This window comes from Heloderma suspectum, chromosome 2, assembly GCF_057233095.1.
Source record: "Heloderma suspectum isolate Gila_16-S chromosome 2, 16-S_ref, whole genome shotgun sequence".
NCBI lineage: Eukaryota > Metazoa > Chordata > Lepidosauria > Squamata > Helodermatidae > Heloderma > Heloderma suspectum.
In genome coordinates this window covers 380,040,510-380,056,363 of record NC_139459.1, presented here as the reverse complement: position 1 = coordinate 380,056,363, position 15,854 = coordinate 380,040,510, and the positions used below count along the sequence as shown (strand labels likewise).

The 15,854-nt window shown below is 47.5% G+C and overlaps 1 protein-coding gene across 1 annotated transcript; it reads right to left on the bottom strand.

Moving 5' to 3' along the window:
* Positions 1–518: 518 nt before the first annotated feature.
* Positions 519–12,642, bottom strand: LOC146356351 (vomeronasal type-2 receptor 26-like). Its single transcript, XM_084832600.1, has 4 exons — positions 12,467–12,642; positions 11,302–11,529; positions 3,275–3,401; positions 519–2,600 (listed from the first exon to the last, which is right to left on the bottom strand). The coding sequence occupies exons 2-4, from the start codon at positions 11,485–11,487 to the stop codon at positions 1,474–1,476; spliced, it is 1,440 nt and encodes a 479-aa protein (XP_084688726.1). The 5' UTR covers positions 11,488–11,529; positions 12,467–12,642; the 3' UTR covers positions 519–1,473.
* Between the last annotated feature and the right edge of the window lie 3,212 nt (positions 12,643–15,854).

Sequence of the window (15,854 nt, the reverse complement as noted above, 5' to 3'; positions counted from 1 at the left end):
GGTCGCTGTAGTCTACGTAAGATTTACGTAGACTACGGCGAAAATACGGGCAACGCTATTTGCGTTGCCCTTATTTTCGCCGTAGTCTACATAAATCTTTACGTAGACTACAGCGACCAAATAAGGAACGGGAATGGCGGCTCCCTATGTGGGCCGCCATTTGTGTATGCGCTTTTTTTTTTTAAAGTCACCCGTGATAGGCTACGTGATGATTAACGTAGCCTATCACGGCTGACTTTGCAGATCTCGCCATGATAGGCTACGTTAATCATCACGTAGACTATCACGGGGGCGTTTTTTTTTTTTAACTTTGGAGTTTGCGGCCGGGCGAGGAGCCTCCTCCCCGGCCTGAATTTCGGCCGGGCGAGGCGGGAAGCCTCCCCCCCGGCCTGAACTTCGCGGGGGGAGCAGCGAAGCGCCTCCCCCCCACCGCGAACAAGCTTCGAGGACAGGTAAGTGACTTTCGTCCACCGATACCTACACCACAGAACAATGAACATATGAAGGCTGAAGTTGTTGCTCGGCATTTGCTGTCTGAAAGAGCAAGTCCTGTAGCATTTCTGTTTTAATCAGGAACAGGATTAAACCAAAGGATTGTTTCTTTTTGAGAAATGTATTCATGCTTAACAATTATCTATATACCCCCTTTCAGTGTAAGCACCTAGCAAAGTGGTCTACAAGTAAGACAACAATACATCCATGGAAACCACTGAAATCAACATTAAAAATGCCATATCTTGCAGGGTGGTTGATGGCAGAAATTTCTGTGGGGGAAGGGAGGGACAGTGTAACTGGATCAGGGGCCTGAGGGGATCTTTTCCCGCCTTCCTCCCAGTGTCCAAATGAAGACATGTATTTGAATAATGCATCTGATTGTCACTCAGTGATGAGGGGAGTATAGCAGAAGATGGTCTGGTGGTCCTGAGCAAAATGGCTGGTCCCTCAGGTGATCAAGTAGAAGGATCAGAAACTCCATCTGCAAAACTGCTCAGCCTTGTCAGCCAGGCAAGAGTCAATAGAGAGACCCTGTTGGCTTCTTGTGCCTCCTGATCCCTGCTGGGCTGGAGGCTGGAGTGAGGTTCTCTGCCCCTCTGCAATGTTGGTGATGGTGCAACATAGGTGAGACCAGACCACCAGTTCCCTCCCCTTGACTGGCTCCAGGCAGGCACGAGCAGGGAGGTGCTTGGACACTGCCACTTGGGTCCCTCATTCAAGACCACTCTTGGTGCCCTCCTAATCCAGGGGTGGACAACTCCTGGCCCTACAGATGTTTACATTTACAACACCCATCAGCATTGGCCAGCATCACCACTGGTGAGGAATGATGGGAGTTGCTGGCCAAAACATTTGGAGGGGCACAACTTCCCCACCCATTTCCTAATCCATAGTTTTTATTTACAATTTTAAAATGTACCCACTGGTCACAATACTGCATCTATCAGTCCTTGTTTTAAAAAGGTAAGTGAACAATTGCTAGAAGGATGTGATGCCAGAACGGTAATATAGATATGTTTTCCAGGGTTCCCCCTCCTTGCATGGAAGGCCTCCCTCTATTTTTGGATCTAACTGCAACCCACGGGAAAGCAAGAGGCTGTGGATCTGTTCTATACTTCTTTTGCCTCCATAAGAACATGTGATTCGTATCCAGAATGTAGTGGGGGTGGAATTCTTCCTCATCTCTAAATCTGATAAGATGCCATCTTTAGTTTTTGGGAAGAGATGCTCCTTTCTATTCAGATCTGGCCTCAATACAATAATGTAGCACTTGGGAAGAAAGATGCAGCACAGCAACCCAGCACTTGAGGCCAAGATAGAGAAGACCTGCACGGCTACCATGTATTTCCCCTTCGTGCTCAGGTAGGTTGGCACAAAGGAGACCCAGACACTGCAAAAGACCAGCATGCTGAAGGTGATCAACTTCGCTTCATTGAAGGCCCCAGGCAGCTTCCTGGCTAGGAAAGCCACCATCAAGCAGATGGCAGCCAGGAAGCCCATGTAGCCAAGAGCAGTATAAAATATGGTGATAGACCCTTCATTGCATTCCAGGGTAATCTGCCCAGGCTGGGAGTGCATGTCAGAGTCAGGGAAGGGTGGAGAGATGTCCAGCCAGATGGAGCAGATGACAATTTGGACACTGGAACAAGAAATTACAATGGAGTTGGCAAGACTCTTCCCCAGCCATCTCTTCACCTTGTTCCCTGGCTTTGTGGACAGAAAGGCCAGCATCACGGTGATCGTTTTGGCCAACACAGATGCAACAGCCACTGAGAAGATGATGCTGAAGGCTGTTTGTCGGAGAAGGCAGGTCACTTTCCTAGGACGGCCAATGAACAGGAAGGAGGACCAAAAGGAAAACAGGAGGGAGACAAGGAGAATGTAGGAGAGGTTCTGGTTGTTGGCTTTGACTATTGGTGTTTCTAAGTATTTAATGAAGGTTCCTAACACAAAGGCTGTGATGAAAGACAAGAATAGTGCAAAGGAAGCCAGGATGATCCCCAAAGGTTCTCCATAGGAGAGGAAGGTGATATCCTTGGGGACACATTGATCATGGGCCTTGTTTGGATGTTGATCTTCTGGACACTTGGTGCAATGGTCTGCATCTGAAAAGAAGGAGTGACCACAGCGTCATTAATATCAGTCATACATCCAGAACCTGCTGTGTCCTATGCCATTTGGAAGAGAGATGGGAGCATGGAAGAGGTCAGGAAACAACAATGTGTAATAGAGGGAGGAGAGAGTGAGAGAGAGAGAGAGAGAGAGAGAGAACTTCCCTGGTAGAGGACCTGCTTTCTAATCAGTAGGTTCCACCCATGGCCTCATCACCAAAGAAGGATCTCAGGCGATTGGGGCAGGAAACCTGGATCTGAGAGCTGATGCCAGCCTGTGTAAAATAGTCAATACTGAGCTTGAGAGATTTTTTGGATGACTTGGAATGACGGTAGCTTCCTGTGTTGTTCAAATATGAATTCACAATTGTGATAATCCAAACATTGTTCAGGAGAGTCTCTGTGTTATCCTATTTTTATCTTCATCATATCCCTGTGGGGTATGTTAGGATAAGTGATAGCAAATGGCTAATTCCAACAAACTCCTTTTAAGCTTCCTAAACAGGGTAGGAATCCTTTATAAAGCCTTCTTATCTTTCACATTCATGGAAGGTTTTGTTAAATGGTTTTAAATGCATAGAAGGGAGAATTAAAACAGAGTAGGGGAAAGTATTAGGCTGACGTAAATATTTGCCCAAGAGAAGGCCCACACCTCTGATGTCCCTCACCTTCTTGAATGGAGACTGTCCCTTCCGCACACGGAGCACAAGCATAGCAGCAAGGTGGCTTTCCTTCCTGAATCTCTTTGGCATATCCAGGGCGGCAGCTCTTGACGCACCTGGAACGAGGCATGGCCTAGCAATAAAGAGAAGCAGCAAAAAGAAAAAATATGTATTTGTCTCTCTGGAAATGAATCACAGAGCTTTGAAAGGACCTAACAGACTCTGTAGTCCTAGTAAATCAAAGTGAACTCAGGCCTTTGTTTCATGTCTGCCTAGGGTGTGGGTGATTTGTTTTTGTTTTTGTTCTTTTGCACTATTTTTACATGACACCATAGCAGGGAAACCTCTTTGGTTTGTGTGCTTGTTTTAACCGTCATATCCCACCTTTTATATACATGTGCTGAAGACACTGTACAGAAAGATGCAAGGTATAATATCAAAGTAAGCTATAATACAGTCCAAGAATAACAGAAATTACAAACAGCAGCAATAAAACAGCACCCATGAAGCTAGTTCCTGTGCCATTGCAATCCTTATATTACAAATAAAACAGCCTTGTTTGCTACTGCTTCAAAACATATTTTTTGCAGTTGCTCTGAAAGCTATTGCAGTTAACTGTGCAGGTGATATATTAACTTGAATCATGGTTTCTGTTGTTATTGCATCATGTCTTAAGCTCTGATGTTTGTAATGGCTTTTAGTCATATGCAATAAAATGTTTGTGTGAGAGTGAGTGAACAGCCATAAAACAAAGCAATGAAGAGCAGCAGTAAAACATGTCAATACATCCGGACTTTGATTATTCACAATAGGAAGGGCAGAAAGATTATTTGTAGAAATATTTACATTCCTCCAGCAGAGCTGTCATTATGGAATAGTCGAGTCAGTCTTCTGGAAACTATCTTATTATGCTACCCTGGCACTGATCTTCTAATATGTGGAAATTTTAATCCTCGCATAGGTGTAGGATTCAAATCTAAAGGCAGTCAAATTTCCACATACATGGAGGATATTTTTCCACTGGGCTGTTGCTCACTGGATGAGACCTGAAACTCTAGTGGTCAGGAACTACCGAAGATTTTCTATAAATGGCTGTTAATGGGTGTATGTGGAACTTAACTTGATAAATCTGATGGATACTTTACATTTTTGAGCTCTAAAGGTGGGAGTTTTGATGGCTGAAAGTGAGGAGGACCTGGGGAACCTCATGATGAAGGTGAAAGAAGAAAGTGCAAAAGCTGGGTTACAGTTTAACCTCAAAAAAACCAAGAATATGGCAACCAGCTTGATTGATAACTGGCAAAAAGAGGGAGAAAACATGGAGGCAGTGACAGACTTTGTCTTTCTAGGCACAAAGATTACTGCAGACGCTGACTGCATCCAGGAAATCAGAAGAGATTTACTTCTTGGGAGGAGAGTAATGACAAATCTTGATCAAATAGTGAAGAGCAGAGACATCACACTGGCAACAAAGGTCTGCATAGTTAAAGCTATAGTCTTCCCCATGGTAACCTATGGTTATGAGGGCTGGACCATAAGGAAGGCTGAGCGAAGGAAGATAGATGCTTTTGAACTGTGGTGCTGGAGGAAAATTCTGAGAGTGCCTTGGACTGCAAGAAGATCAAACCAGTCCATACTCCAGGAAATAAAGCCAGACTGCTCACTTGAGGGAATGATATGAAAGGCAAAACTGAAGTACTTTGGCCACATAATGAGAAGACAGGATAGCCTGGAGAAGATGCTGATGCACGGGAAAGTGGAAGGGAAAAGGAAGAGGGGCCGACCAAGGGCAAGAAGGATGGATGATATTCTGGAGGTGATGGACTCGACCTTGGGGGAGCTGGGGGTGGCGACAGCCAACAGAAAGCTCTGGCGTGGGCTGGTCCATGAAGTAATGAAGAGTCGTAAGCGACTGACCGAATAAACAACAACAAAAGAGAGAGAGAGCTATATGCCAGTCCTAGGGAAAGATTTCTTGCACCTTTGCTGGTAGGAATGTTTGACAGAATTTGGCTGAGCAGGTGTATAAATTACTTGTACATATGGATCCTTCTGTAACTAATCAAGTCGCCTTATTTTCAGGGGCTGCTAAGAAGATTAGGGATGTCAGAGAATTTCTCCACGAATCTCCGGGAGGCTGAATGCCAACACATTTGGCCCCCCGAAATTGGTGGAGAAACGATCCACCCCCTCGCCCCCCCCCGGGGTGGGACTTACCTCTTGCGAATGTCCCTCGCGGCGGTGGCTCCCGGCGGCGGTTCGGCGGTGGTTCGGTGGCGGTTCGGCAGCCGGTCTTCTGACCGGCCACCGCCGCCACCATTTCCAAGTAAAAAAACAAAAACAAAAAACAAACATGATAGGCTACATAAAGATTTACGTAGCTTATCACAGCTAGGTTTTCAAAAAACACCATGATAGGCTACGTAAATGTTTACGTAGCTTATCACGGCTGACTTTGAAAAAAAAAAAAGCGCGTACGCAAATGGCGGCACCCATGGGCGCTGCCATTTGCGTACATGCTTTTTCCCCCCCAAAGTCAGCTGTGATAGGCTATGTAAACATTACTTAGCCTATCACGGCTGACTGCAGGCCAGGGACGCAAACGGCAGAGGCTATGGACGCCGCCATTTGCGTCCTGGCAGGAGAAGAATTTTCGCAGCTGGAGAGGCGGGGCGCTCTCCCCCCACAGCCAGAATTTCGGCGGGGAGGGACGGGGCGCCTCCCCCCCCACTGCAAAGCAAGCTTCGGGATCAGGTAAGTGACTTTTGTCCATCCCTAAAAGATGAGAGCAGGGGTCCAAAAACCTGTTGCTGTAGATTGTGTAGATGATGAAGTGACTTGAGTAGCTTGTTCAGTCTTGTTCTTTCTGTATTTATCTGTCTTTTGTTGCTGTTGTGGCAAAACTGTAAGAACCTATGGTTATATACAATCAAATCAACTGACTGACTGACATATACAAGAAAATGTTTGGGTCCGAGTGAATGAGCAGCTTTAAGACAAAGCAGTGAGGAGAAGCAGTAAATCATGCACCTGAAGGACCTAATAAATTGTTGTTGTTGTTGTTTTAAAGTTTTAAGTGCAGGTTTAAAATGTTCAGGGTAGCCTTTTTAGGGAGGCAACAGCATAATCTTGGCAACACAACTAGAAACACCCCTCTCTTCTTTGTGTGATGTTTTTGCTCCTTAGTGGCAGAGCAGATAGAAAAGAATGTCAAAGAGGGAGAAATAGCGTGAGGAGGACTGTTTTGGGTGCATGTTGCGTGATATGCAAGTGAGCTATGCATTACAATGCTGGTAAAAAATAAAATAAAACCTCATGTAGAGCAGCCCCAGGTGAAATAAAATAAGGAGGAAGAAACAGTAGGAAAACATGGGGTGGTTTTCAAATAGAAGATGCCATCATCTGGACCGACACCTCCCCCCACCCACCCACCCTCCCACCCATTTCTTTGGGTCAGGCAGGGCCATTGCACAATAAAAGCTTTATGTGGAAGCATCTATGGCCACTAGTCAGCAGCTAGCCGGCCATAGGATATCTGGTTTTCCGGGAACAGACCTCGAAGCCAACACTCTGAGGTTGGTTCCCAGAGAACCAACCTTCCCCCGCTTCTGCGCCTCAGGCAGCTCGGAACAGCCCCGCATTCCCCGTTTGCAAGCAGAGCATGGAGCAGCCAAAACAGGGTGCTCCTGGAAGCATTCTGGGGAGGGGAAGGCGGAAATGGTGGTACGACACATCCTATGTGTCATTCAGCAGCCTTCTCACCCACTCCACCCTCCCGCAGCTAGACAGCTGAAATCGGCTGTCTAGCCACAAATGCAGGGCGGAGAAGTGCAGAGGGAACGATCCCCTCCATGCTTCTCCTGCCCTGTGTTGGATAGGTGGTCACCTCCGAGTTCGGAGGCGGCCACCTATCTCCATAAGACTGCACCCTTAATATATTTCTTAGCCACCATTTAAGACTGGGGACTTTCAAAGGCAACTTACAATGCAAAAGAGTAAAATCAACAAACGAGAAAGCCACCTTCAATGCCAAGACTCACAAAGCAGTATGGAGTACATATAATTTCAAATGTTCAGGGTGGGGAAAAATCCCACTGTGAATCAGATCTGTGTAAATAGGAACGGATGGTTTTGATGTGTGTTTTCTATTGTTATCATGATTTCCCCCCCCCCAAATAATTCCCTGACATGGCTAGGGGTGTACGAAACCCACTTACCAGACTGGTATGGGCATCTACGGGGTGAGAGGAGGCTAGGGATGTATGAAAATCACTTACCTTTCGCGGATTATGCTGATGGTGGGGGGGAGGCACTCCGTCCCTCGCCCCGGAATCCTGGACGTGGTGGGTCTGCAGAGCTGCAGGCCGGTCCGGTCCACAGCCAGACTTCCGTCTGTTGCCAGGCTGTGGCCGCAAATGGCATCCGGTGTAGGGGACGCCATTTGTGCCCCTGCTCTTTTCAGTGATAGGCTATGTAAATATTTACGTAACCTATCACAGCAAAAAGCAGGGACGTAAATGGCAGCGGATGGATGGCAGCAGAGGACAGACCCAGGCCAGCCACCAGCAGGAAGGGTCCATCCAGGGAGGATTTCAGGGGAAGAGTAGTCCGTTCTGCAAAGGCCTCCGGGGGGGGGGGGCGGATACTAATGAATCCGGGCTTATTGAAATCCATGGCAGATTTCTGCGCCATCCCCAGCCTGGGCTCACACAGGTTTAAAACCATATACAAAATCACAGAATACATCAAATTAAACAAATAAATTAAGCAAAAATGAACAAGTCAACACTGAAGCATCACATTATAAAAATCCCATTGAAATGACCAAAAGGACCCTTGGACTTCTTACTTGATGCTCATGGTGGACCAAACTATCCAAGGACAATGCCACAGAACAAAATACCATCCTGCAGATTGTTACCAGCCAAATCTCACATGGTTGTGCTACTTGGAGGGGGCCTCATCATTTATTCTAAGAGAGCACATGCATGAGTCATATGGAAGACGTCCCTTGTACTACCCTCGCCCTAGATTGTGCAGTGCTTCAATTGTTTCAGCACCTTGATGTGCATCCTGAAGTTGAGTGGGAACCAATGAAGTGCTTCTAAAATGGATGTGATGCTGCCTTTATGACCTGCCCCAATGCCCACCTTCAACGGTGGCCCCATCTGGCCCCTTCAAGTGGATCGGCCTGCCCCCCCCACGGATCCCCCTGGGACGAGACTTACCTGGGGCAGATGTTCCGGATGGCAGCGACTCCAGCGGCAGCTTTGACGGTGGCAGCGGCGGCTGGTCTTTCAACCGGCTGCCGCAGCCGCCATTTGCAGTCTGTTTTTTTTTTACCCAGACATGATAGGCTACGTAAAGACTTACGTAGACTATCACGTCTGGGTAAAAAAAAAAAAAGGCGTACGCAAATGGCAGCAGCTACGGCGGCCGTCATTTGCGTTCCTCATTTTTCACTGTTTTAGTCTACGTAAAGAAACAGAGTCAGCCGTCGAGGAGTCCAGGGGGGAGGACCGGACCGCCTCCTGCCCGTCGAGGATTCCAGGGGGAGGGACGGAGTGCCTCCCCCCCATGAACAGAATCCGCAAAAAGGTAAGTGACTTTCGTACATCACTAGGAAGAGCAGACAGAAAAGAACGTCAAAGAGGGAGAAACAGTGTGAGGAGGACTGTTTCGGGTGCGTGTTGTGTGATATGCAAGTGAGCTATGCATTACAGTGCTGGTGAAAAAATCAAAACCTCATGTAGAGCTGCTCCAGGTGAAACAAAATAAGGAAGAAGAAATAGGGTTGTTTTTAAATAGAAGATGCCATCATCTGGACAGACCCCCCCCCTTCTTTGGGTCAGGCAGGGGAATTGCAGAATAAAAGCTTTATCTGGAAGTCCCTTTGCAATCTAGATGCATTGATTTTATTTGTTTAAGGAGCAATCCTATGGCCACTAATCAGTGGCTAGACGGCCACAAGATATCTGGTATTCTGGGAACTGGCCTTCCCCCCCTTTCACACTGCCTCACGCAGAACGGACCCATGCTCACAAGAGGAGCATGGAGCAGACAGAACAAGGAATTCCAGGGAGTGGCAGGTGGAAATGCTGGCACGACACATCCTATGTGTCATCCAGCAGCCTTCTCCCCTGCTCTGCCCTCCCATGGCTAGACAGAAATCAGCTGTCTAGCCACAAAAGCAGGGCAGGAGAAGTGCAGAGGGTATGATCCCCTCGGTGCTTCTCCTGCCCAGCATTGGATAGGTGGTCACCTCCGAGTTCGGAGGCAGCCACCTATCTCCATAGCATTGCACCCTCCATATATTACGTAGCCACCATTCAAGACCGGAGACTTTCAAAAGCAACTCACAATACAAAAGAGTAAAATCAGCAAACGAGAAAGCCTCCTTCAATGCCAAGACTCACAAAGCAGTATGGAGTACATATAATTTCACAGATTCAGGGTGGGAAAAATCCCACTGTGAATCAGATCTGTGTAAATAAGAATGGATGGTTTTGATTTGTGTTTTCTATTGTTATCATGCCTTTTTGTCCCAAAATAATTCCCTGACATGGCTCACACAGGTTTGAAACCATATACAAAATCACAGAATACATCAAATTAAACAAATAAATTAAGCAAAAATGAACAAGTCAACACTGAGGTATCACAACATAAAAAATTCCATTGAAATGACCAAAAGGACCCCTGGACTTCTTACTTGATGCTCATGGTGGACCGAACTATCCATGGACGATGCCACAGAACAAAATACCTTCCTGCGGATTGTTACCAGCCAGACCTCAGATGGTTGTGCTACTTGGAGGAGGCTCACCATTTGTTCTAAGAGAACACATACGTGAGTCATTCGGAAGACGTCCCTTGTACTACACTCACCCTAGATTGTGCAGTACTTCAATTGTTTCAGCACCTTGATGGGCATCCTGAAGTTGAGTGGGAGCCGATAAAGCGCTTCTAAAATAGATGTGATGCTGCCTTTATGACCTGCCCCAGGGCCCACCTTCAACAGTGGCCCCATCTGCACTTCCAAGCTTCCAGTCTGATCTCTGGAGTCCTCCAGTTTAGAGTAACTTGAGACCTCCTATCCTATTGCACTGCAGAGCATGGTGGCAAAGAGAAAGTATGAGAGTCTGAGTGTGGATGGAGACCTGGATGGGTTTGCTCCTAATGCTGCTCCATCTGAACAGGATTATGGCATTCTGGAGATAAGTGTAAACCCACACACATTATCTGCTATGTAAATGGCATTGGAGAGACAGACAGGCAAGAGATAGGAAAGAATGAAATATGGAGGTCCAAGTGGCAAAGTCTGAGGAGGACCAAGACAAGCTTTGGGAGATATTATGCTGTCTCAAGGATGGATGGATGGATGGATGGATGGATGGATGGATGGATGGATGGATGGGTTTATTTATTAATTTATTTGATAGATTGATAACCCACTACTTTCTGGAACTGTCCATGCAAGTAAGAGCATACCAACTGTAGAACAATGCCCGCAGTTCCCAGCTCATGGTGACGATCCAGAAGACTATTGTGGTCAAGGGTATCAAAAGCCACTGAGAGTTCAAGCAAGATCAATGGGGCTGTACTAACTCTGTCACTTTCCCACAAGAGGTCAGCCACCAGGGTGACCAAAGGTGATTCTGTCCCCAAACCAGGCCTCAACTCTGACTGAAATGGGGTAAGATAATCAGTATCCTCCAAGAACATCTACAATTGCCCAGCCACCACCCTCTCAAGCACCTTACCCAGAACGGGGGTTTAGTGACTCATATATATTCATATAAACTTCCGGGGAGGGTTTTCTCAGCAGGGATACCACCACCTCCTTCAAGGTGACAGGCACCACTCCATCATGCAAAGACACATTCACCACTTCTTGGATCTACTCCGCCAGACCCTCCATGCCAGCTCAAATAAGGTAGTTGTGCATAGAATTGTACTGGAAGTCTCACATGTAATATTCAACGTATTATTAGAATTTAACACATCAGTAAGGTGACACAAATTTCCCCTACCCCGTTAAAATGCCTGGGCAGCACAATGGCTTCTGGTTTCATGGAGAGCTTTATGTCTGTGAATGCCTGTCTGTGTATACTCCCAATTTTCACTCTACCCTTTTCATCATTGAAAGATAGCACCCAATTCACGATATCAAAGTCAGGTTCCAGCTCCCCATTCTCATCCAAATACAATCCCTCCATGGAAGTATTAGAAAGCCGCCCTCCTCTTAAGAAAGCGTGAAACTGGAACAACAGAGAAAACAAACAGCATTTAGAAAACATGGAAACAGATTCAGTATCTTAGTCATTCTCACTTCGAGCTCTAATCCTCTACAAAATGGGGCCAATGCACATCCCATCTCAACTCAGAGGGGATGACAGTCTCCTTTTTTCAGTCACAGCTGAGATACCTTCTTGAGTCTCCTCTTTCTCCCTCAGCATTTTGGGGAAGTCCAGAGTCATTAATCTGCACCTTCTTGGACCTGGTAGCCACCTTCTCCAACAAGGTCTCCAATCTGGACACCTTCTCCAACCTGGTGCCTCCAGACATTTTGGACTACAGCTTCTATCCTACTTACTGGACCAAAATATATTGCAATACATTCAGGATTCTTGTTGTTGGTTTTTTGGAGGACCAAGTGAAACCACAAGCATCGTCTAATGTAATACACTCAATTTTTGCCTCTTGACATGAATGGAATAAAGAAACCAACCCAAAAACAGCTTGCTTCTTTGGATTACCTGTGAGGAAAGCAAAAGGATGCTCCAAGGCACATCTAGATCTTGGGACAAAATGGGGAGGTTTTTTGAACTTGGGGATATAGTTGTTTTGTCTATGCTAACGTTTGTTGCTTCTGTTATTGCTATTTATTACTGTCAATAAATACTCTTGTTTGGTAATAACTTGGGGGTGTTTTGTGCAGCTACCCAGACAACCAGATCTTGGGCAAGCTGCTATAGTGGTAGGGTTGTACAGATGCCCTTACCTGGGGTGTGTGGGGGGGTGCGTGGGGTGTCCGCAGGTGGGGGGAGGTGAACCGGTCCTCCCTGCAGAATCCTCCCTGGCCGGCTCCACTCTGCAGGGAGTCCACAGAGCCGCCGGCCAGCTCCGGACGCTGCCGGACTTCTGGCTGCAGCTGGTCTGTGGACACAAATGTAGGGAAGTACGAAAGGCACTTACCTGGTCCTGCAGCTTGCTTCACAGTGGGGGGAGGCGCTTCAGTTCTCCCCCCAAAGTTCAGCCGGGAGGGGAGGCGCCCCGCCTCGCCTGTCCGAAATTCAGGCCGCGGAGAAGCGCCCCGTCTCCCCGGCCGTGAAATTAAAAAGTGAAAGAAAAAAAAACACCCGTGATAGGCTACGTAACGATTAATGTAGCCTATCACAGCTAGATTTCCAAAGTCAGCCATGATAGGCTACGTAAATCATTATGTAGCCTATCACGGGTGACTTTGAAAAAAAAAGTGTATGCAAATGTCGGCGCCCATGGGCGCCGCCATTTGCGTTCCTTATTTGGTCCCGGTAGTCTACGTAAAGATTTACATAGACTACGGCGAAAAGAAGGGCAACGCTATTTGGAAATTATTAGACTTTGGAAATCTAGCCATGATAGGCTACGTTAATCATTATGTAGCCTATCACGGGAGGTTTTGTTTGTTTTTTTACTTTATTTTGTAATGGCGGTGGCGGCAGCCGGTCAGAAGACCGGCCGCCGCCCCCGCCCCCGACGAAACTCCACCGAACTCCCGCAGGGACCCACCGCCGAGAGGGACATTCGAGGGAGGTAAGTCCCATCCCAGGGGGATGGCGGAGAATTTCACCAACAATTTCGGGGGGCCGAATGTGTTGGCATTCGGCCTCCCCGAGATTCGTGGAGAAATTCTCCGCCATCCCTACACAAATGGCGTTTCGTGTGGGAGATGCCATTTGCATCCCTGCCATTGGCTGTGATTGGCTACGAAAATATTTCCGCTACGCCGGATGCCGTTTCGTTCCGCAGCCTGGCAGCAGATGGCTGTGGAATGAAGATGGCAACCCAGACCAGCCGCTGCCAGGTAGGTTCCATCCCTGGGGGATTTCGGGGGGGTGGGGGGTAGTCCGTTCTTCCATGGACTCTGGGGGGCCAGATTCCAAAGAATCCATCCTCATTGGAGTCCATGGTGGATTTCTCCGCCATCCCTAGTTGCAGGACAACTCCAGGCACTCTTGAATGAAACAGATTATCTAGATCCATTTCAACTGGGCTTCAGGCCTGGTTTTGGAATGGAAACTGCCTTGGTCGCCCTGTGGGATGACCTCTGTCAGGAGAGGGATGGAGGAGTGTGACCCTGTTGATTTTCCTGGACCTCTCAGAGGCTTTCAATACCATCAGCCATGGTAGCCTTCTGGATAGGTTGTCTCAGCTGGGAGCTGGAGAGAATACACTGCAGTGGTTCCGCTCCAGCTTGGATGGCGAATTCCAGAAGGTGGTGATGGGGGATTATTACTCTGTGCCTTGGCAACTATGTCACGGGGTTCCACAGGGTTCTATTGTATCCCCTATGCTCTTCAGCATCTACATGAAACTGCTGGGGGAGGTTATCCAGAGGTGTGGGCTGAGGCCTCATCAATATGCGGATGACACCCAGCTCTACCTCTTTTTCATCAAGCCCAAGTGAGGCAGTGGCTGTTCTGAATCAGTGCCTGAGCACTGTAATGGACTGGATGAGGGCCAATAAACATGGTCAATGCATAGCTCTGCAACCAGGTTCTCCAGAGCAATAAAACTCTCTTCACACAACATACTTCTGAGTGGGAGTGGGGGGCTTGGCCTGAACGTCATCTGACTGGCAAGGGCTACTCAACCAATAAGAGAGGCTTCCCCTCCCCCCCTCGTTCTCTCTTCCCCTGAAAATCCAGATGCACCTGCCTTTCAGGAGCAAGCCTCATTGACATCAATGGGAGTTAACTTCCAAGTAGACACACATATGCTTGTGCTGGGAAAGAGAGCAGTAAACACAAAGATGGAAACCAATGCCCATTTAACCTGCAGCATCTCCATAACGAAGGGTGGAAGTAGTTTCTTCCTAAGGCAATAAATAAAACAAAGGAGAATCGGAGCGTAGTAGGGATGTACGAAAGGGACTTACCTTGTCCCGCAGCTTTTTTCGCGGTGGGGGGAGGTGCTTCGCTTCTCCCCCCGAAGTTCAGGTGAGGGGGGGGAGGTGCCCCACATCGCCTGGCCGAAATTCAGGCTGGGGAGAAGCGCCCCGTCTTCCCGGCCGTGAAACAAAAAGTGAAAAAAAAAACCCGTGATAGGCTACGTAACGATTAACGTAGCCTATCACAGGTAGATTTCCAAAGTCAGCCATGATAGGCTACGTTAATCATCACGTAGCCTATCACGGGTGACTTTTGAAAAAAAAAAGCTCATACACAAATGGTGGCGGCCCATGGGCGCCGCCATTTGCATTCCTTATTTGGGCCCGGGTAGTCTACGTAAAGATTTACGTGGACTACGGCGAAAATAAGGGCAACGCAAATAGCATTGCCCTTATTTTCGCCAAAGTCTACATAAATCTTTACGTAGACTAGACGTGCCAAAAAAAGGAACACAAAAGTAGACACTACTCTATTTGCGTTCCCTTTATTTTCGCCGTAATCAATGTAAATGTTTACGTAGACTAGACATGACAAAATAAGGAACGCAAATGGCGGCGCCCATGGATGCTGCCATTTGCGTACACGCAGTTTTGTTTTGTTTTTAACTCAGCCGTGATAGGCTACATAAACATTTACGTAGCCTATCACGGCTGACTGCAGGGACGGAAACGGCGGCGGCTATGGCCGCCGCCATTTGCAGCCCCAGCCGGCCCGGATTTGCAGCGGGAGGGACAGGACGCCTCCCCCCGGCCAGAATTTCAGGGAGAGGGACGGTGCACCTCCCCCCCACCTTGAATCAAATTTCGTAAAAGGTAAGTGACTTTCATACATCCCTAAATACAACAGCTAGCCTGGGAAGAACCTGACTTAAAGAAAAGAATTGGACTTTAACCAGTCTCAGAAAATCTGATTTTTCCCTGATAACCTCCAGTGTGGCTGCTGGATGGCCATGATGTCATTTATCTCTTAACGACCTCAACACACAGCTGGCTCAAGGTAAATTGCTAGTCGAGACACCCCCAGGGACTGGCCTATGAGATCACATTTTGCCAGTACTTTTCCAGCTGTGCTGGCTGCCAGTCCATTTCCAGGTCTGATTCAAAGGGCTGGTATTAACATTCAAAGCCCTTAACAGCTTGGGGCCAGTTATCTGAAGGATCGCCTACTCACATATGTGGCTGCCCAGTCCCTAACATCATCCTCAGCAGTCCTTGTCTGTGAGCCCCTGCCAAAGGAAGAGAAGCACAGGGCTACCAGGAAGAGGGCCTTTTCTTCTGTGGCACCCAGGCTGTGGAATGAGCTCCCTAGAGAGGTTTGCCTGGCACCTACGTTGTACCCCTTCCAGTGCCAGGTGACGACCTTTTTATTCTCCCAGTATTTTCACTTCCAAATCTTTTAGCTTTGGTGTTTTAAATGTGTATTTTAAATCA

Coding starts and splice junctions, on each gene's coding strand:
- LOC146356351 (XM_084832600.1), bottom strand. CDS start 11,487: ATGGAGGGATTGTATTTGGATGAGAATGGGGAGCTGGAACCTGACTTT. Junction 3,402..11,301: donor TGCCCAGGCATTTTAACGGG/GTAGGGGAAATT, acceptor CTTTATTGCTAG/GCCATGCCTCGTTCCAGGTG. Junction 2,601..3,274: donor GACAGTCTCCATTCAAGAAG/GTGAGGGACATC, acceptor CCTTCTTTTCAG/ATGCAGACCATTGCACCAAG.